Below are 21,935 nucleotides of genomic sequence, written 5' to 3' on the forward strand. Positions count from 1 at the left end.
ATAACAATTGCTAACCTTCTATACAAATCTTCTCTCTACTAGATTCAGTAATTACAGCTCTCTTTCTCTCTCTCCTCTTTCTCCTCTCTCTATCCTCTACTCTCCCTCCCCTCTTATCCTTCTTTCTACCCCTTCTGCCTCCCTTCCCCCTTTTCCTCTCTTACTCTCTCCTCTGTTTCTTCCCTCTCTCCACTCTCTCTCCTTTTTCTTCTCTCTCTCTCTCTCTCTCTCTCTCTCTCTCTCTCTCTCTCTCTCTCTCTCATTTAAAGAGAAACTCCTGCACAAGAGAAAAACACCATGCAACAGAGCTTGGATGCATTGGGTGCACGGGTTTTTTATTGGTGGAAAGTGAATGGGAAAGGGGGGAGGGAAGAAGGGAGACTGGCCTCTGGGGACAGGAGAGGCAGAAGGAGAGAGAGAGAGAGAGAGAGAGAGAGAGAGAGAGAGGGAGAGGGAGAGGGAGAGGGAGAGGGAGAGGGAGAGGGAGAGGGAGAGGGAGAGGGAGAGGGAGAGGGAGAGGGAGAGGGAGAGGGAGAGGGAGAGGGAGAGGGAGAGGGAGGGAGGGAGGGAGGGAGGGAGCGAGCGAGGGAGGGAGGGAGGGAAGAAGGGAGAGGGAGAGGGAGAGAGGGAGGGAGGGAGCGCAGGTGGGCAGGGCCCTTTTAAAAGGGAACACAGTGCGTGTGCACAGGCTGTGGGTGCTCTTAGTGACTGCAGCTGAGGACATACCCTGTCAGGACCCCAAGGACAGGCCAGTACAGATGCCTGAATATAACCCTCTCTCCTTGCTCTCTTCTCATTCCTCCCCCTCACTTCTCTCTCCTTGCTCTCCCCACTCTCTCTTTCTCCCCCTCTCTCCACTCCTCAGCCTGTCCCCTCTCTCCACTCCTCTCTCCCTCTCCTCTCTCCCTTCTCACTCCGCCCCCATCTCCTCTCTCTTCCTTTTCTCCTTTCTCCTCTCTCTCTTTCCCCGCTCATCTCACTTTCCTTTCTTTCTTCTCCCCGCTCTCTCTCCCTCCATCCCCCCCCCCCCATCTTTCCTTGCTTCTCCTGGGTGTCCTGGAACTCAGTAGGTCCCCACACCTGGCTCAGCTTCCTCTTTAAAATCCGGGAAAGTGGGACAACTTACCTCACAAGTTGACTTTGAGCATTAAATGCAATATACAATGTACGGAAAGTATTTGGGAAAGTGCATTAAATAAGATATTTTGAACACAGGGAAATGCGACAATACATAGATATCAATTGACACACATAACTTAAACACTCCTCTCCACATTCAAAACTCCACATTCAAAATGCTTGATAAAACTCAATGCATATTTAAGTCCACCCTTATACCGTAAACCCTGTACTACTGTAAACTACTGTAAACCCTGAAATGCCTCACATTTCCTCCAAACAACCCTTTAAGAAATACCTACCACTTTATAAAGGTGACTATTTAACAGAAATTACTTTTCCCTAAGCCCAAACTAACTTTCGATTTACTTTTTAATTTTTACACAAACTGTTCCTTTCACCTTTTAGATTGTTTGCTTGCTTGCCGTTTTTTTTTTTTTTTTTTTTTTTTTTTTTTTTTTTAATAGACATATATCCAGGTTGGATCTGTAGTTTAGAGGATTTAGGTTAAGCTACCTACAGGGGTCTCCCAACTGTAACTGCAATTCCATGGGATCCGACTCCCTCTTATGGCCTCTGCGGGCCCTGCAAGTACGCGGTGCACTCGCACACAAGCAGGCAAAACACAAACATAAAAGATTAAAACTGTATTTTAAAAATCAGTATATTTCAGTGGCAGAGTGTTTTTCAGAGTGCAGGAAGTTCCCCAGCCCAGGAAAACCCACCTCTAATGAAATGAAAAGAACGTGTTCATTAATTCCAGATCGTACCTCGGGCTAAAGTAAAGGTCTGCTGACGCTCAGGCATACACGCTACTTATGGGGACCACTACGAACCTGCATTGTTCTATTCTGTAACATCAAGTCTTCCTGTTCCCCGATCAAACCGAGAAGACATGGCAGTACACCTGTGCCCTATTTCTGTTAAAAGTTCATATCCTGCCTCGCTTGCCAACAGCCACCGCGTCAACGGAAGTACTGAACCCGTGCTTTTCCCTTTATAAACACGTCTTTACCGGGTCGGGGCCGCCTCTCTAGGCTAGTAGTCACAAGATTGTCTGCCTTCGGCCGGGTCCGTGTGGCTCAATAAAAACTCCAAATTCATAAAGAGCTCGTCCTGGTCTCCTTTTGGGTGAAAACAGCCCTGCTACAACTCTACCACTATTACAACAATTTATTCTCGACTGAAGAGATTTTTGTGAGGACTCTTCAAGACTTCAAAGTAATAAAAGCAGTATTTAAGAACCTTTTAGTATATAGAGTATTTTCTGCAGCACCGCTATCATTGCAATACCCTTGGCATCGCTGTCTCCTTGTGGGAAGCAGAGGAGTGGGGAGATAGAAGCGATACTGGAAACCCGGACTGCCCGGGACTTGAGGGGCAAGTCGGAATGATGCTGGCTGCTTAAAGGACCTGGCTGGATACGGATTTCCAAAAGAAAACGGACACTCCAGAGCAGAAGGGCAGGAAGAAAGTGATAATCAGAAGCATATGTAGCCAAAAAAATGTATGCACTGTCATGGAGTTTTTGGGACCATTTCTGTTTATTAGCTGATATTCTAGAGAAAGGAGGGCATCTTGGACGTTTGATTCATGTAAAAGCTTCTGGGCTAGGAGCGGTAAATCAGATCCAAGGTTTAAGATCCACTTTCATGCCCCGTAGCCCCAATCCCGCTACCTTTAGCCCAAACCACCTGGGAAGGCGCAATTGTTTGCTCCTCTAGAACGCTTCCCCGAACTCTATGGTTGCGGCGCACGCGTAAAACCCTTCCCGTCGCACAAAGGCCAGGGAAAGAAGGTTCTGCGCCTGCGCTCTGCGTCTCTTTGGCGAGAACGCCCTCATCTCCAACTCCGGGCCCAAGGAATGCAGCGTTACGCCTGCGCCCTGAGGACTTGCGGGACTTTTATCGCGCTGGCGGCGGCGGTGACGTGATAGCTGAGGAGGAGGGCGTGGAGGAGCGACGGAAGCCGAGAGGGACCTGGGGCGGAAGGGGACCCGGGCCAGGCTTGTGTTCGGTTCCTTGGCGGGGCTGGGGTTCCGATGTGGTCCCCGGGGCGGGAGGCCCAGGCCCCGACCGGGGGAGACCCGGCGGGCCTCCTGCCGCCCGAATGGGAGGAGGATGAGGAGCGCATGTCTTTTCTATTCTCCGCCTTCAAGAGGAGTCGCGAGGTGAACAGCACCGATTGGGACAGCAAGATGGGCTTCTGGGCGCCGTTGGTGCTGAGCCACAGCCGCCGCCAAGGGGTGGTGCGCCTGCGTCTGCGGGACTTGCAGGAGGCCTTCCAGCGCAAGGGCAGTGTCCCGCTGGGGCTGGCCACGGTGCTGCAGGACCTTCTGCGGTGAGGACCGGGGTCGAGCGGGGGGCGGCTCCCCAGGGCTGACTTCAGACCTGCCCGTTGACAGCCCAGACGCAGCGTCCAGGGTTTGTTCAGTGGGTGGCGGAAGAAGAGGGGAGGCGACTCCATGGATGTCTGTACAGAGAGAGAAAGGGGTCGGGGTGGTTGGGAGTGACCGGGTTAGTCATGAATGGTCCAGACGAGACCCATCCTGGCAGAGGTGTCAGCGGCATCCTTGGACTGACAGGTATTTCAACAGGACCTCCAGATTTGAATGACCTCCATAGCAGATCTCCGAGACGGGTACTTTGAACTAAGAAAGACCAGAGCTAAGGAGGGGGTTCTCGTGGAGTTATAAGCATTTGACAAGAGAACTCTGGCACAGGTCATACAACTAGCATGTCCAGGACTGAACCGTTAGGACTAGAAGACAGGAGAGTTTAAGTGGGTAACCTGAAAGGGCTTTAGGCGATAGGTGTGTGACAGGTTGTAGAGGACAGGAGAGTTTAGCTGGGTAACTCCAGTCTCTGGCCTTTTCAATAATCCAGGGCAACATAATACAGTTATCCTCATTAAAAAATAAGAAATAGAGTCTTCGAAGAAATCAAGTAACCTATTCCAGGTTGCATAGCTAGAGTAACCCGGGACTGGATCCCTGGTCTTTGGATTCTAAATCATTTGTTTCACACTGCGCATATTATGCCCAGCCTAGCATATGCAGAGAAAGTCCAGGCTGTTGTTTATGCTTTCTCATTAAATGGTCACTCTTCCTTACTGCTATACCCAATACCTTTCATTGCCTGACCTTGGACCTAAGAAACATTTCTGCAATTCTCCTCTGAGAAAGTGTGTCGTGGGAAAAGGTTTACTCGACGATGCTTGAAGTGGAAAACCGTTAAGTCGGTGAGGGACTAAACCAAAATGAGTCTCTTGATGCAGGACAGTCATGGCCTGTGTCCAAATCCAGAGACCTTTAACACCTTGAAACCTCCTGTCTTGGCTGCTGATCCCTTGAAGCTCCCTGGTACTTACCAGGCTTGCTATCCACATATCAACAGCTTTGCATGAGGGCTGCACAGTTCCCAGATCCTGGCTTTGCTATTTTCTAAACTGACTCTGCATAGGTGGCATGCCATTTGTAAGCCTTTGACCAATTATCAAATTACAGTGACAACATTATGTAGGTCGGTTGTAAACTTGAGGATCTTTATATAACCCTTAACATAGTGATTGCCCATGGCAAGCACTTAGTAGGCTAAATATATCTTATTTCCAGCCTAGCTTAGAGATAGCATAAGACCCCCACTCTATGTAGCTTCTTCCCTAGTTCCTGCCTATTGCACAGGGCTTTCATTTGATTGTTCCCAGGCCCATATGTAGAAGAAAACCTCAGCATGGGCCCAAGGAAGCCTTTTGTGCCTCTGTTGTCTTAATGGGATGCTTGCATTTTTCTGAGTCAAATAGATGTCATCTGGCCTTCTTTACCATCTTAGACCTTAGTCTCCTCCTTGGTTAAATTCTAGTGATACCATCTATTGTGCAAAGTTGTTAGGAGGCTGAACACTGGAGTGCAGGTGACATTGCTCTGAGTAGCCAGTATAGAATAGATGATGATGATGATGATGATGCATCTGGGGTAAAGGGGCAGGTATGGATTAGGACAGGCCATTGCATTACACATCCCTACATGCCTTTCTCTCTCTCTCTCTCTCTCTGTAGTCGAGGCGAGCTGCAGCGAGAATCAGACTTCATGGCCAGTGTGGACAGCAGCTGGATCTCCTGGGGGGTTGGAGTCTTCCTGCTGAAGCCCCTCAAGTGGACTCTTTCTAACATGCTGGGGGACAACAAAGTTCCAGCTGAGGAGGTGCTCGTGGCTGTGGAGTTGCTTAAGGTGGTTATGCTGAAAAGGGAGCCTGGGTGGCATCAGGTGTGACAGAGTCACCAGAAACCGTCTTAGGAAAATACCAAGTAACAGGGCCAATGGCTGAGTCTACATGATGTCTTTTGCCATGAGCTTTGAATGGTTATATATTCATTGGGTTATTTTTACATTTCAAGAGTGAGCTTTGTCTAGGAAATGTCAGTGACAGACAGCTGATCACTTCCTGACAGTTGGGGGGATTAATGATAAGCCATAGTTTAGGGTGTGCTATGCCTTCTCTAGTTTACTGCAAGAAATCCCCAATGATGTATTCATTATTGTACTTGGGATTGAACCTCTGTGTGCATTGGGCAAGTGTTCTGCTACTGAGCTCCAGCTCAGCCCTCCTTCCCCTCCGATCACTCTTCTCCTTCCAGCTCCCCAGTGGCTTGCTTCTCACTGTCCCTGCCCTTCTGCCTGGATTTGGCCATCAGGCATCATCCCTTCCCACTCCACTGCCCAGTCAGCTTCCTCATGCGCTAGATTTCCTCCTGGCCCAGGTCATGTGCTGATGCAGGACAGATCCTCTCTCAGAGCGCTGAGCAGCCATGCTCCTCTTCTGTTCCACACTAGGAGTTGGGTGGAATTATGTAGCTGTCTTGGAAACTGCAGTCACATTCTAAAGCAATGTTGTCAAGTTAATCCTGTGTGGTAGAGAATTGAGCCTAGAGCTCGACAGGGCAGAGTAGGGGTTCTGTGCCACCTCCTGTTACTAAGCAGAAACTTCACATTCTGTTTGGTGACATCTGATTTCAGATGTGTGGCAAGTCCTGCTTCCTCAGAAGTCATGGGCTCTTGTTGGGTAAAGAAGAAAAAGGTATTTATAGGGAGGAACATGTAAGAAACACTGACTTTTCCCGAGGTGAGGCAAGAAATCAGAAACAAAGCAAAGCAAAAATTACCCATGCTTTTGCTATTAAAAAGAAAAAATACAAAGAAATAATTTCCTTTCTGTTGACCCATTCCTCCTCTTGTGTGTGTCTCTCCCATTTCTAAGCATGCATGTATGTATATCCAGATCTCTGTTGTTACTTTAAATGATTATTATATTTATTTATTGGCAGGGATGGGAGGCTTACCCCGTTACTGCAAGTGCAGGTCAGGGGATGCCTTGCAGGAGCAATTCTCTCCTTCCACCATGTGGGTTCCACACACAGAACCCAGGTCTTCTGGCTTGACTCAACAGTTAATGTGCTGAGCCATCTCACTGGCCCAAATGATTTTTTTTTTTCTCCAATACTGGGGACTGAACCTAGGGCTTCGTGTATACCAGGCAAACACTCTCTCTTCCTCAGTCCCCTCTTTCAAAAAAAAGTCAAACTTTTGCTATAAAAAAGTTGTCATGGAGCTGGGCGTTGGTGGCACACACCTTTAATCCCAGCACTCGGGAGGCAAAGGCAGGCAGATCTCTGTGAGTTTGAGGCCAGCCAGGTTTACTAGAATGAGTGCCAGGACAGCCAGGGCTACACAGAGAAACCCTGTCTCAAAAAAAAAAAAAAAAAAAAAACAAAAAAAAAAAAAAAAAAAAAAAAAAAAAAGAAAGAAAAAAGAAAAAAAGAAAAACAAAACAAAAAAAAAAGTTGTCATGGAATTGTAACAACCTTGTGCACAGTTATACTTCCTCTCCACAGAAAGGCTCCTCTTGTCTTCATCTGGTGGTTGTGATTCCCAGCCTTTTCTTCAGTCGTTGTCTTCAGCTGACTTCTCTGAAGCCATGGCTGAGGAACCCTGCCTTGAGTTCCTGTCACAGTTCATTAAAACGATGTATTATGACCCTAGAGTTTAGAATGTCCTTTCTACTTCCTGTGTCATCTGTTACATCCTCTCCAGGGTCCTCTTCTTTTGTTAAGGACTTCTGCTGTTGTTAACAGAGGCTCCCCAGCACCTCACAGTCAAGTGGCTTTCTGCACCTTCATTGGATCCGTGATTCCTTTCTCTGTCATGTTCACAGACTGTCTAAGCATAGCACTGTAGCCAAAAGCATGACACCATGGATCCAAAGTTCTCAGGGACTCTGCAGAGTTCATTGTTTGCATTCGCGATAAGGCTGTTGCAGGGATTTTGACTATTCTAGTTTCTGTGCAGTATTTTGAGTCTTCGTCAGCAAGCTTTACAGTCAGCAAGCTAGAATGCAGCAAAACAGAGCATAGCATCTCCCAGCCTCCAGACTGCCTTCTCCAGCAGCCCCTCTTGCAGCACTGAGGGCATCTCTCACTGTTCCTTCAGTCACTTCAATGCCCCACGCACATCCACCCTGCAACGCAGTCAGCCATCTGAAAGCCCTGCCAATGGCTCATCTAAATTTGCCTTTAGAGTCAGGAGTTGTGAAGCCTAATAGCTCAGTGATTTCTTCAATTTTTCCCCCAGTGAGCTTTGTTACCTTCTCCTTTCAAAAGCATAGCAGTATTTTCCGTGTCAATGACCTCTCCAAATTCTCTTTTAGATGAAGATTTCTTATTTGTGTCTGCACATATATGAGTGCAGGTGTGTGCATGCCATGGCACATGTGGCCGTCAAGAGGCCAACTTCTCAGGAGTCAGTTCTCTGCTTTCACTGTTTCGAGGCAGACTTTGTCTTGTTTCTGCTGCTGCACTGTGCATAGGAACTAACTTCCAGGTGATTGTGCTGTCTTTACACCCTTCTTTTGTCGTGGGTGCTGGATTATAGACGAGCACCATTGCATCCTTCCATTCTTAAGTCATGAGGGTGAACACCTTCAAGATTTAGGGTCAGCTCCTTTTCTTCAATAAACATGGCACCCCAATAGCTATGTCTTAAAGTTGATCCTTTCTGTTGTTGCCAAAAGTTGGAACTGTGCCTGCTACAACCTGGGGACCAGCTCTTGGCCCCTTTAAAGCCCCTTCATAGCATCTTCAGTGACCATGCCTCTGAGTCTGGTAAGCAGAGGCACAGCGGGCCGATGCTAAAAGTTTTCTTTTCACTCTGTAGAACACAGGTGTCCATTTTGACCTCTTTGTTGTTAGTGTGGAGAATATTATCTTTGATCAAGCTGGATGCCAGTTCATGTTCAGTTTTTTCCACCCTCTACTGTGATGATGCCCTTCCTTCCAACCTTTCTCCATTGCATCAAAAAATGCTGCTGCTAGTTTGTCTCCATTTTCAGAAACTGGCAACCTGAGCAGTTTTTCTTCAGGGTTGCCAGATTTAGATGTCTTAAGATGTGCAATTACAGCATCAACAGCCAGCATCACACCTCTCCTGGTTTTCATGGATTAGCACCTTTGCTGGATCTCTGAGCATACTTGGGCAGGAGAGCCTGCCATGCCAATCACAGTAGTTTTGGTGGTGCTGACCTGGCCACAGTTATACACACACACAGGGGGGGCGGGGAGGGAGAGAGAGAGAGAGGGAGATGAGTCAGGTATCTAGGATAAGTTAGCTCTAATACTTTGACCTTTGAATGGATTGGTTTTGTAACAGTTACATTATCCTTTGTTACTTTGGGACTTCTAACTGTTCAGTCATCACTGTTCTTTACTTTGACCACATTGTAATGACTTTAGCATAAATGTCTTCTATCTTGAGCATTATGTACCAAATTTCTTATCTCTGGTACATGTCCAAGTGAGATGAAGAGCAGGTACCCCAGATGCCAATCTTACCTGGGGAAGAACTATGGGAAGTTGAAGCATTTCTGGTGTGTGTGTGTGTGTGTGTGTGTTAGTTATACACACAGTGTGGCAGGCCATTAGAAGTCAAAGGGACAAACCCAGTTTTCTTATTAACCTCTATGCTCTTCAATTTTCTTTTTAGTAGTGTTTGATGTAGAAAGATTTCTTTAGTATTGGGGTGTGTGTGTGTGTGTGTGTGTGTGTGTGTGTGTGTGTGTGTGTTTGTAGATAGGTATCTGTCAGGGTGCATGTGTGGAAGTCAGAGGACATCATTTGAGAGTTATTCTCTCCTTGCACCTTGTTTTGAAGCAGAATTCTTTTGTCTCTGCCCTCCTGTGGACTCCAGGCTGGCTGGTCCATTAGCTTCCAGGCAGTTCTGGAACTGTGTGTTTCTGTGAACAGCTCTGGGAGTGTGTTCACGTACCTACTCAGTATAGGAGTGCATGCCCTCAAAAATGGCCTTTTACTTGGGTTCCTGACCTCAAACTCAGGTCATCAGGCTTGCATTCTACCACTTTAACTTGCTGAGTCATCTCTTTAGATACATTGTGTTTTCTTGTTAACATTTACGACTAACTGAAAAAGCCTGTATGTTTACTAGGTTATTGTCTGATTGTCCTATTAAAAGGCATTCCAAGAGCCTCAGGACCCTTAAATATATCTAGTATATAGTAGTCAATAAATATTTGTTGAATGAATGAAGATGCACATACATGTCATACATTGATTTTCTAGAAATAAAATGGCTCCATAACTTGTTTGTCTTTCCACTTTTAATATGCCAGGAGTACTTTTCTGGGTCCTACACAATGTTAATCTAGTTCATTCTTTTTTGACAGCTGCACAATAATCTATACACCTGCCACTGTTCATGCACTGGTACTACCACAAGTTAGACTTTAAATTATTACAGTGTTTCTTGTTTTCCCTCTTTGCTAGGCTTGTGCATATACATCTGTGTAGTTTGGTTCCTTTCACAATTTTGAAAAAAATAATTGGCCGATTAGGGGCTTGGGAAACAGCTCAGTTGGTTAAGTGTGGACCTATTAACTGGAATCATACTTGTAATTCCAGTTCTGGAAAGCAGAGATGGGAGGGTCCCTGGGGCTTGATGGCCAGCTAGTCTAGCTGAATTCTATACCTGTCTTGAAAATGTAGGTTATATTCCTGTCCTGAAAAAATAAGGTGGAGAGTGATCATGGAATATACCTGATGTTATCTCTGGGTGCCACATGCACCCCCACACACATGTACTTACATACATGTGTGCACACACATATGAACACATAATCACACACATATACAAAATAATTACCTGATTTTTTTTTTTTTTTTGTGGTGTTGAGACAGGTTTTCACAGTGTAGTCTAAGTTGGTCTCAGTTTGTGGTAATCCTGCCTTAGCCACTTAAGTACTTGAATCACAGGTATGAGCCACTTGCAACATTATTACTTTTCAGGAGTTTGTACCAGTTTTTACTTTGCAGGAGTTTGTATTAGTTTTACTTTGATTAAGAGTGTCTTAAGGGGCTGGAGAGATGGCTTAGCAAATAAGAGGACCTGAGTTCAATTCCCAGCACATGGCATCTCACAGCTGTTTATGACTCCAGCTCCAGGGGATTTGACACCCTCACACAGATGTAACGCAGGCAAAACACCAATGAACAAAATAAAAATGAATAAATTACTAAAAAAGTGTCTTAGGAAGGTAACTCCCCATATTTTTGTCAACGTTGGATGATGCCAGTCTTTTAAACTATGTCCTATTCATGTGTTATGTGTAACACTTTTAAAATTTATTTTTGTGTTGTTGGAAATCAAACCCTGAGGCTGGGGCATGCTTGGCAAGCATTCTCCCACATTGTTATATCCCATCTTCTTACCTGTCTTGTTATCATTTACACAGGGCCTTGTGCAAATTGCCTATTTCTGTATTTTGCCTGTTTTATACTGTATTGCCTATCTTATTAATTTGTAGGAGTTCTTTATGCCTTTGGGTAGATATGTATATATTTGGCATCAAAGATGTGAAAGTGTGTGTGTGTGTGTGTGTGTTGTGTATGCACACACAGGTATGCACACATGTGGAGGCCAGAGAAGGATGTTGGGTGTCTTGCTCTGTTACTCTGCCTTATTGTCTTGAGGCAGGGTTTCTCACTGAACCTGGAGCGAGGCTGACATCTAGCAAGCCCCAGAGATCCTTCTGTCTCCGCCCTGCACAGCATTGGGGTTACAGATGTTTGTCATGCCTGCTTTCTCTGTGTATGCTAGGGGTTCAAACTCAGGTCTTTATGCTTGAACAGTGAACACTCTTACCTACACTGAGCCATCTTCCCAGTCCCAAAGGTAGAAATATTACTCCCTAGATTGTTTTAATGCTTGTTTGTGAGGTCCTTAAAACAAACAAACCATTTGTTTGCCTGTGTGTGAATCTTGGTGCATGTGTATTTATGTGCTTATTGTGAGACACATGGAAGTCAGAGGAAAACTTGCAGGAGTCTCTTTTCCCTCCACCATGTGGCCCTGGAGATTGAATTCCTGTGGGCAGACTTGGCAGCAAATGCCTGTACCTGATGAATCAACTCACCAACCCTCATGGTGTCTTTTACCATGTTTTGTTTTATTTCTGCAGTGAGAATGTCCAGTTTCCTTTGGAGTACTAATTGCTGGTCTTGCTCAGTTATCCATCTTATGCCTCAAGGACAACCAAATATTGATTCTCTCTCTTTGGTACTGGGGATTGAACTTAGGGCATTGTGTATGCAAGTGCTTTATCAATGTACTATATATTTCTGACTTTTTAAAAAATTTACTTTGTGCTTTTATTTATTTTTTCCATTTAAATTTCAGTTCTTGGGTATTGGTGTACATGTGGTAAGGGGAAGGCTCTGCTTCCTCCAGCCAGCCAGCCAGTTTTCTCCATAGCTTTTACTAGTGCTGTGTACTGAGTCTTGTGTGTGGCTGTCACACTGCTCTTGGGTATTGTTGATGTGAATGGTGAGTCTTTTGGGGAGGGGCAGTCAGGTCTAATAGGAACTGTGGTTTCTCTCTTGCTAGACTCTTATGTGCTGTCTTGGATGTGGTTAACCACTTGCTTCTTGGTTCCCTCTCTTGTATTTGTTCACAGTGAACTGTGGGTTCTTCTTGGTACCCCTAAACAGGCCTGTGGTTCTCTTGTGGGTCACCTCACTGTTTCAACACTGGTCTTCCTTCAGTTTGAACTCTTCGTGTTTGCACATTTGATTGTCCAGCTTGTCCAAAGTGGAACGTTTGGTGTTTGAGACAGGCTTCTCCTGCATTTGCTATATGAGTCACCTCAGCCACAGCAAGTCCCCTTTCTCTGTCAGTCCTTGTTCAGCTACCCTAAGCTGCTACATTTATCCTCTAAGTTTTGCTAGGCTCCAGCCCATCTCTCTTGTTTCCTAAATGCTCTCCTCTTCAGAGAGGTGATGAAGTCTCTTCTTACATAAATGGCCTGCCTCCCTGTCTCTAATCCTAACTCTTCAGTCCATCCTTTCCAGCTGTTCGCTGGCTCTGTGTAAGCTTAGCCATGGCAGTTCCTCCAGTGACTCTCCATCCTCTGAAGAACAAAGGATAGGAGGTGAGATGATATTCATTTTATACAACATTGAAGTGCTTCTCTTCTTGCTGCCCTTCCCTCTGGGGACACACACACTCACGCACGCACACGTGTGCACGCGCGCGTTTGCTTCTGTGCTCAGAATTGCCTGTTTTTCTTAGACAACTCTCTCCACCTCTTTCACTTAGTAATGATTGGCCCTTGGACATTGTGATTGATGGCCTCTATTTTCTTCTGAGAACCCCCTGAATTCCATGTCTGAAGGAGAGTGGCATTGTTCCTTCGCACTTCTGTTTCTTGGTCTTCTCACTGGCGCAGCTTGCGTGTTCCTCCTGTCCCTGTGTTTTTCCTCTTGACTCTTTATACAGGCATAATAACATTCACATCTGGGCTTTTGCATAAATGGAGAAGTCAGAACGGAAAAGTCAGTTTGTGTGCAAGAAGCTGAGGATCTGTGAGACTTGACGGTTACAGGATCATGGGCTAAGTTGGAAGTAAGGTCTGGCTCTAGACCATGGCCAGTTTCACTCCACTGCTCTGCCTTATTCCTCCTGTGAGGAGCCTCAGCTCAGGCAGATGCAGCAATGTGAGACCAGGCGGACATGCCAGTGTGACGCTGCCACTTTGTACATCTTGTTTCATGTAGTCACCCGCTCTCCCAACATTTACAAAGTACACAAGTCCTTTTCCTGTGTGTGTGTGTGTGTGTGTGTGTGTGTGTGTGTGTGCCTGTGGGAGTCGGAGAACAATCTGTGGGACTCAGTTCTTCCTCTCCACCATGTGATTCCCAGTTGTCAGGCTTGGTGACAAGTTCCCTTACCTGCTCAGCCTCTCACTGGCCCCACCTCAGTTTTTGAGACAGTCTTTCACTGGATTTGGAGCTCACCGTTTGCCTAAGCTGGCTAGCCAATGAGCTCTGGGAATCTGCCTGTCTTGGCCACAGTGCTAGAGTTACAGATATATGCTGCCATGTGTGGCTTTTACCTGGGTGCTGGGCATTCAAACTCAAGTCTTCATATTTGCCCAGCAGGCACTTTACCATCTGAGCCATCTCTGTAGGCCACTTCTTAAAGCTGTCACTGGCTACTGGGTCAGCACTCCTCAAGTCTTGTGGCCTCATAGCTCTGAAGCTCAGGGTCAAGGCTCAGGTGTCCTGAGTGGTAACCAGGACTTTGAATCTCTCTGCATTCCCTGCAGGAAAAGGCTGAGGAGGTGTATCGCCTGTACCAGAACTCGCCCATTTCCTCCCACCCTGTGGTGGCCCTGTCAGAGCTAAGTACTCTGTGTGCCAACTCCTGCCCGGACGAGAGGACTTTCTACCTGGTGCTGCTGCAGCTGCAGAAGGAGAAGAGAGTCACCGTCTTGGAACAGAATGGAGAGAAGGTGTGGAAGCATGCCTGTCTGGGTGTGTGTGTGTGAGTGTGTGCATATGTGTGTGTGCACGGACTCAGAGAGACTTAGTCTGCACTCATATGCCATCCCAGGCCTGGCTGTGAGTTTCTCAGCATGTGTAGTAGGGACAGCAGTAATTTGTCCCATTCCCTCAGATTGTGAAGTTTGCCAGGGGCCCACATGCCAAAGTATCTCCTGTCAACGATGTGGATGTTGGGGTCTACCAGCTGATGCAGAGTGAGCAGCTTCTCTCGAGGAAGGTTGAGTCTTTATCCCAAGAATCTGAGAGGTAATCTCCTTTTTTACTTGGCTGCCCTGGAGCCCCCAGCACGGGTGGGACTCTTTAAAAAGAAAAAACAAAACAAAGCAAAACAAAAAACAAGGCTTGGAATATATCTCTATTTGTAAAGTGCTTACCTAGCAGGTATGAAGCCATGGGTTTGCCTCCCAGCACTGAAAAAAAGTTACATATTAATTACACAAGTCCTTGGTACTCCATGTGAAAAACAGAAAATAAAGGAGAAAAACTACTGCTTGTCCCTCCTGTGAATACAGCTGTTAACATCTTATTTATGTCCGTCTGAAGCCTGGTGTTGCCCACTGGTGGGGAGATGATAGCAGGGTGGGTCTGTGCCGTCACAGGGCCTTTTTAAGGGTCTCTCACTCTTTCCTTGGGGTGCTTCTACAGGGATCGTTGGTAGCAGCCACAGACACTTCCCTGAATGGAAGACAAGCTTATTGACTTAGAGTTCTTGACATCATCTCTCAGAGAAACAGAGGAGGATTGGGAGACTGAGACATGGCCACGGTCTTTAATGTATAGGGATTAATCCTATGTCTCATAGTGGAAAGATATGTATAATTCACCTTCAGGACTGGATCACCTTGCCTTGCCACATACAGATAGAGGCTCAAGCCTCTGTTGAGACTTGCTTCCAGAGACTGGCAGTGGGTGGCTGTAGGATGTAGGGAATTGTTGACCATCAGGTCTGAAGCTACCTACTATCAATGAGTGCTCTCAAGCATTCTTGGGGACCCTGCCATGGCACAGCCTTCTTCATCCATCCTTCATCCCACAGGTGCAAAGAGGAAGCCCGACGGGCATGCCGAGCTGGAAAGAAGCAGTTGGTAAGTTCTCTTTCCCTGCAGCCTATGGATAGCATCCCCAACAGGGCCTAGCAGTTCAGAGTGCAGCAGAGTGGGTTCTGGGAGCAGCATCTGCAGGTGTCTCAGGCACCACAGCTTAATTTACAGGGAGAAGGCCGGGATGCTCTTGTGGTTTGAGTAGAGCTATCGTGCCTTTGCTCTGTGACCTACCATGTCCCACTCTGATCTGTTTCCATACTCACCAGGCACTGAGGTCTCTCAAGGCCAAGCAGAGGACAGAGAAACGCATTGAGGCCCTGCATGCCAAGCTGGACACTGTTCAAGGCATCCTGGATCGCATCTATGCCTCGCAGACAGACCAGATGGTAGCCACGCCTCTCCGTGCCCTGTGGTTCCAGGCTCCCACACTGCATCTCCCTCCCTTGTGGCCTGCTGTTCAATGAGTCCTGGGTTCTTCCATGGTGTAGCTGGGTTCCCTTCCCTGTTGGGAAGTTTAGCTTCTGGGGTGTAAGGTGAATTGACCTTGGGTAGCCAAAGAAAGGCCGAAGCCAGCTTTGGAAATGAAGTATGGTTGTCTATATTTTGGCAAGTGTTGCACAGGTAATTTGATCTTCTCTTTAGGTTTTTAATGCCTACCAAGCTGGTGTGGGAGCCTTGAAACTTTCCATGAAGGATGTCACAGTGGAGAAGGCAGAGAGCCTTGTAGACCAGATCCAGGAGGTACAGGGGCCTGGGAGGGTCCATGAGAAAAGAGTTGTAGAAAATAATGGTTGACTTACTGCAGGCCAGTTTTCCAAGCTTGACTTGGCCTTGTGCCGAGTCTCTGTAACCCTGAACATTTCCCCTAAAAGCTTTGAGCTGCCCAGAGCCATCATTCCACTCAGAGCTTTTTGTTTATCTCTTACAGTTGTGTGACACGCAAGATGAAGTTTCTCAGACTCTGGCTGGTGGGGTAACCAATGGTTTAGGTGAGTTGACAAGGACACTGCTGTCCTTTCTGAGAGCTCTCACTTCCTGGGCCTGGGCAGGTCTGATCATGGCCCTCTCTGGGGCTACCTGCACGGAGGTTGGATGAAGTTAGCACTACCACCCAGACAGCTGTCCTGAGGGTTCTCTGTATTCCATAGTGGCAAAGCATCTGACTGGCAGTCCCCTCTCAGGGCAAAGGGAAGCAGGGCCAGACTCCTGGGGTCAGTGAACTATACCCATCTGACAGCCCAGCTCTGCCTACAGAGAAAGACTATCTGCCTGAGGGTACCCTTTGCCTCATGACTCATGTGTCTGGCCTCCTGCACAGGGGCTGCTGGCCTGTGAGGCTGAGCTGTGCTAGGCACATTAGTTCATCTCCTTCTTTCCTGGGGTTGACATGGCATCGCTCTTCCAGATTTTGACAGTGAGGAACTGGAGAAGGAATTGGATATCCTCCTTCAGGACACCACCAAAGAACCTTTGGACCTGCCTGACAACCCCCATGAGACGCTTTATACCAACAGTGTGCCTGAGCCTAGGATCCTGGATGCTGACCTTGAAGCCGAACTCGAGAAATTGTCCATATCAGAAGGAGGTATGGAGCTGTTTACCACAGATGCTGGACATGTGACTCTGGTGGGCAGGGGAGCCAGGCACAGAACGGATAGGTTCCATCCCAAGAACTCAGTTTGCCAGCATCCAGAGCCCTGCAAGGGAGAGCTGGTTATGCACATGGAGACCCAGTTGTTTAAGCTTTGTTAGCTTTGGCCACAGGACTTCCCATTGAATATTGTCATTTCTTTTAGCAGGTTTGATCCCAAGCAGTAAATCTCCAAAAAGGCAATTGGAGCCAACTCTCTAAAGCCATTGCAGGAACTCAAGTGAAGGACCCTCATGTAACAGAGGGACAGCCTTGTGTGTGTACATAGTTACTTAATGAGAAACACTGAGAAGTTGTTGAATGAGGAGGAAAGAACCACTTGGATGTATCTGGATGCTGCCCCTCATGACAGGACAGGTACAGCTCCTGGAAGCCATGCTATGGAGGTGTGCTCCCAGCTGATGTCACAGACCTACTTCTCATCTTTATAGTGCCACAATTTATACAGTTCCGTGTTTGACCGTCGTCTTTCATAGCCTGCAGTTCTTGCCTTTGGCTCCGTTAGGTTTGTCTTCACCCACCAGCATCTTTCCTGCCAGTGAAGGTGAAAGGTTTGCAGCTTTGCCCATCAAAGCCCTGTCTTCCACTCCTGAGATTTTAATGACAAAGTTTTGTTACCTGCAAGGCCAGTTAAACTGCTCTCCTGTGTTCTGCTTTATTTGATTAAGAATGAGAGTCAAACAAGTCTTACCCAGAGAGAGGCCTAACAGCTAAGCATCTGGGAGAAACATTGTCTGCAAGATGTTTCTCTGCATGCTTTGTCAAACTCGCTGGGTGTTCATGCTGTGAATGGTTCAGGGGCATGGCAGTTGCAGGGGTGGCTTATGTCATTGGAAGCCACAACCTCTTCCATCTTAGGCAGAAGCAGATCTGCTGATGGGGGTGGGGAAAAGGTTTGAACTTGAGCAGGAGAAACCCAAGTAAACTACAGGCCCCAAGTTGTTAAAGAAGCTAAGGTTTTGCTTTGGCCCCATCATAAATTATGTGTGTTTTCTGGAGCAAGCCACATGGTGCCACATTTCCTATTTCTTGAGCCTGATACTCGCTGTCAGGCTCCCTGTTAGGATCTGGAGAGCATCTCATCATGTGTCCATCACTCAGGGCAGGGGCCTGAGCCAGGATGTGCAATAGGAGGAGGTGGCCCTGGCCTGCTGCATCTGCTGTGTGCTGCCCCCAGCCCTGCTCTGCCCTCACCTGCCTCCTGCAGGTGCATCTTCTTTCCATGAACTGCAGGGCAGGCAGGAGAGGTCTGAATGCTCAGATGGCGGCGTGGAGAGGAAAAACGGCAGCCACACTGCCAGTCTGTTGTCCAGGACGATGACTCCTGGACCTCTTTGCACTGCCCCTCCTGCTGCAGAGGCACAGAGCAGAGGGGAGGACTTTGCTTCCAGCCAGGAGCACGAATCATGTTCAACAAAGTCTCTCCCACTCAGCGTTGGCAAACGGAAATATTGGGGGTGAAGAAAAACAATCACTATTTTTTCTTTTTTAATCTGGTAAATAATTAAAAGAGGAAAACACCAGGCTTTGTTGTCTATTTTTTTTAGGTTGTGTGAATTTTCTTTTTTCTTTTTCTTTGAGATGGGTCTCACGTAGCTGACACTGGACTTGAATTCTTGATCCTCTGGCTTCCACCTGCAGCATACACAGCAGGTGATATCATTGTCAGTGTCTTGTGCCTTCCTCTCTCCCAGAGTCCCACACATATCCACACTTAGGCTCTTTCCCACCCTGGGCCTCTGGAAATGTGGAGTAGCTGTTTAACAGGGCCTGGGCCACAAGGAGCCCTGTCTGCCTGAGTGAACTGTCCTCAGCCCTGAACTGTGCTGCTGGTGGTACCGTCTCCCAGGAACTGAGAATGTCCCTGCTCATGTGACCCCTCCACACTGTGGTCCAGCACCTGTGCTTCTCGGCCTCCTCTGTGCATGCTGTCCACAGCTCCTGAGGAGGAGGAAGTTTGAGGCTGGGAGCAGTCAGCAGCAGGCCAGGTCTGCTGCACGAGGGGTCTGCAGCTGAAGCTGAGTGGACAGGTGAGCCAGCCAGGGAGATGTGTAAGGAGCATTAGCCCAACAGGACTCAGAAGTTCTGCATCATTTGCTGTGTGAAGCAGCTTCAGAAGAACCTGTAAGCCCCAGACTGGATCTGGACGGCAGGCACTGATTGACAAGGGGTGCAGGGAGCTGGGTGGAACTACAGAAGGGCCTGGTTTTGTGTTGCTCTTTGTCTCTTGCTGTGTGAGCTACTGAGCCGCCCTCACCCAGCACCTGGCACAGGAAGGCCAGAGCATTAACACAGGTCATAGCCGCTGTTCTCAGTGTGTTGCTGGCTCCCTCTTTGTTCTCGGCTTTCCCACCCTGCTCCTGGGCTGTGGTACCTACCCACCCTGTGCCGGAGAGACCACTTCCAACAGCCAGGGGACTTAGTGCTCTATCTGGTGGTCTTTCGCTTAGCAAGGCCTGCCAGGCCTTTATATCCTTCCTGCTGTAGTAGAAATAGCCAGCTTCAGCCAGAGCGTCCCACTGCATGGACACACCCTACCTGACAAGGAACCTTGGGCCTCCCCTTCTCTCCAGGGTGATGAAACAAGAGCAAGACAAGTTAATGGCTGTATGATATTGGCCAAGTAGTCTTCCATGTGCTTTAGCTTGTTTCTTAATTATGTGTGAGTGGGTATGTACCCAATGCAGGTACCCACTGGGCCAGAAACATTTGATCCCTCTGAAGTTGTGAGCCGCCCGACATGGATTCTGGGAACTGAACTCAGGTCCTCTGTGAGAGCAGTACATGCTTCTAACTGCTGAGCCATCTCAGCGCCTGCTTTGGTTTTTACATCTGCAAATTGGATGTCAGAAGCCCTACCACCTAGCATTGTGTCAAGGGTAAATGAGATGAATGGAGAAGGGCACAGGGTGCCAGGTATTGGGAAAGAGAATTCAGTACATGAGCTCCTACAGTCCATGGCCTCATGATGGAGATGCCCCTGCCTTGCCCTCCTAAGTGTTGGGATTACAGGCAAGTACCACCTCACACCGTTTACTCTGGTCCTTTAAGAAAGCCTAGAACTCAGGCTAGGCTGGGAAAGTGGTCTCCTAGAGACCGAGGGACAACAACAACAAAAACCAGCTGGGGTTTCAATGACACCCACAGAAGGCAATCAGGCAGAGCAGGGAAGGGTGGGTTTTCGATGGCTTCCCCCTCGGGCCGCCGCCGTCTGCCCCAGCCCTTCCTTTCCCGCTTTCACCCTTTCTCTACAGCCTCCCCTATCTGTGTTGTCGTATTCTGACTGTGAAGTGCCGCCCCTCCCCCAGGTTCCTGTATTTGAACACTTGGTGTCCAACTGACAGGGCTGGCTTGACGGACTGTGCACCCTATAGGAGTCTTTCCTGGATGAAGTAGGACTTTAGGGGTGGGCCTTGTGGATTTTTAGTCCAGTCCCATTCCCTGCTTTCTGTTTTCCAGCTGTGACCAGCTTCCCACACTTCGGCTACCATGCTTTCCCTGCCATGGTGAACATGTCCCTTCTTAAACTATAAGCCCAAACAAAGCCTTCCTCCCTAAGCTTCTTGCTGATACACAGAGGCACTTGGTCACAGCAAAAGGGAAGTAACGAATAATCTGCTCTGCCACACCCCCTACATCCATCCCAGATCTGGGGAACAGCTCTTGCTTGCAAGTATTCATAACTGAGTTTTTTTGGATTTGTGGGCTAAAATATTATTCTACAATCCATGGTGATTATTAAGATCGATTTTGTGTATATATATATATGTACCACAGTCCACAGGTGGAGATCAGAAGATAGATTGGGATAGTCAGTTCTTTCCTTCTGTGGTGTGGGTCCCAGTGATGGTGTTGTTAGACTCAGCAGTGACATCTTTTCCTACTGAGCCATCTCTTGAGACTTCAGTGACAATTGAGTTTCACAAACACACACCATACACACACCCCATACACACATAACACCACACCCCAATAAGAATCCTTCCATACACATCCCACAAATACACCATACAAATACCACAAAAAAACCTGCATGAACAGGCACATACAACACACACAATTTTGATTTCATCAAATTTTTCAAGTTACTTGTTTCTATTCCCAGTGCATGTGTATGTGTGAACCTGTGAAGAACAAAGGTAAAACAGCTTCTTTCTCAATCAGTCCACTTTTTTTTCCCCATAGATTTATTCATAGCCAGGTGGTGATGGCAATCCTAGCACTCTAGGCAGAGGCGGCAGATCTCAGTGAATTTGAGGCCAGCCTGGTGTACAGAGTGAGTTCCAGGACAGGTAGGGCTACATAGAGAAACCCTGTCTCAAAAAATAAGAAACTCATTTTGTTATATGCCTAAGTGTTTTGCAAGCACAAATGCTTGTGCACTACATTGATGCCAAATGCCCCAGGAAGTCAGAAGAGGCCACTGAATCTCCTGGAACTGGAATTGTGGGTAGTTGTGAGCTGCCATGTGGGTGCTGGGAAAACCCAAGTCCTTCGAAAGAGCAGCCATGCCTTAATTGCTGAGCCATCTTTCTAGCCCCTCCACCTTACTTTTGGAGACAAGGTCTGTCGTTGAACTTGCAGCCCTCTGTCCAGCTAGTGAGAGCCAGATAGCATCCTGTCTCATCCCCAAACCCCATCTTCCCACTGTTCAGATTATAGATATGCTTCGATTATTTTGTGGGTTCTAGGAATCCATGCTTAGGTTCTTGTGTTTATCCAGCAAATACTTTACCAAATGAACTGTCTATCTGGCCCCTCCTTGCCTTTTATGAAGTCTCTGAGATTTAATCATGAGGTCTACACTCTGATGATCAAAGGTTCTTTGTATACCAAAGTCTGACATTAACATTAAACTTTAGGGGTCAAACATCTGCAAGAAGCAGATGGTGGTGGCACACACCTTTATTCCCAGTTCTTGGGAGGCAGAGGCAGGCAGATCTACTGAGTTCCAAGACAAGCCAGGGCTACACAGAGAAACCCTGTCTCCAAAAATCCCATAAACAAACAAACAAGCTCTTGCATGAGTCATGTGTGGTGGGTCACATCTTTAGGAAGCAGGCGCAGGCAGATCTGTGCATGATTGAGACCAGCCTGGTCTACATAGTACATACAAGGCCAGTCAGGCTATACAGTGCAACTCTGTTTCAAACAAAACAAAACAACAACCAAAGCTTTTACTGCATGAATTTGAAGGAATAAAACTTTTTCAAGCTATC

The 21,935-nt window shown here is 47.3% G+C and overlaps 2 protein-coding genes across 2 annotated transcripts in view; one reads left to right on the top strand and one right to left on the bottom strand.

Moving 5' to 3' along the window:
• The window catches only part of Reep4 (receptor accessory protein 4), an 816,909-nt gene that overhangs the window by 739,936 nt on the left and 55,038 nt on the right, over positions 1-21,935 (bottom strand). The window lies entirely within an intron of this gene.
• Positions 3,069-18,239, top strand: Chmp7 (charged multivesicular body protein 7). Its single transcript, XM_051195431.1, has 10 exons — positions 3,069-3,459; positions 5,176-5,347; positions 13,785-13,970; positions 14,135-14,268; positions 15,059-15,107; positions 15,332-15,451; positions 15,708-15,806; positions 15,994-16,054; positions 16,471-16,650; positions 16,865-18,239. Exons 1-10 carry the CDS (start codon positions 3,161-3,163, stop codon positions 16,915-16,917), a joined length of 1,353 nt encoding a protein of 450 aa, XP_051051388.1. The 5' UTR covers positions 3,069-3,160; the 3' UTR covers positions 16,918-18,239.

This window comes from Phodopus roborovskii, unplaced genomic scaffold (genome assembly GCF_943737965.1).
Source record: "Phodopus roborovskii unplaced genomic scaffold, PHOROB, whole genome shotgun sequence".
Lineage (NCBI taxonomy): Eukaryota > Metazoa > Chordata > Mammalia > Rodentia > Cricetidae > Phodopus > Phodopus roborovskii.

Coding starts and splice junctions, on each gene's coding strand:
- Chmp7 (XM_051195431.1), top strand. CDS start 3,161: ATGTGGTCCCCGGGGCGGGAGGCCCAGGCCCCGACCGGGGGAGACCCG. Junction 5,348..13,784: donor TGGCTGTGGAGTTGCTTAAG/GTGGTTATGCTG, acceptor CATTCCCTGCAG/GAAAAGGCTGAGGAGGTGTA. Junction 15,452..15,707: donor CCTCGCAGACAGACCAGATG/GTAGCCACGCCT, acceptor TCTTCTCTTTAG/GTTTTTAATGCCTACCAAGC.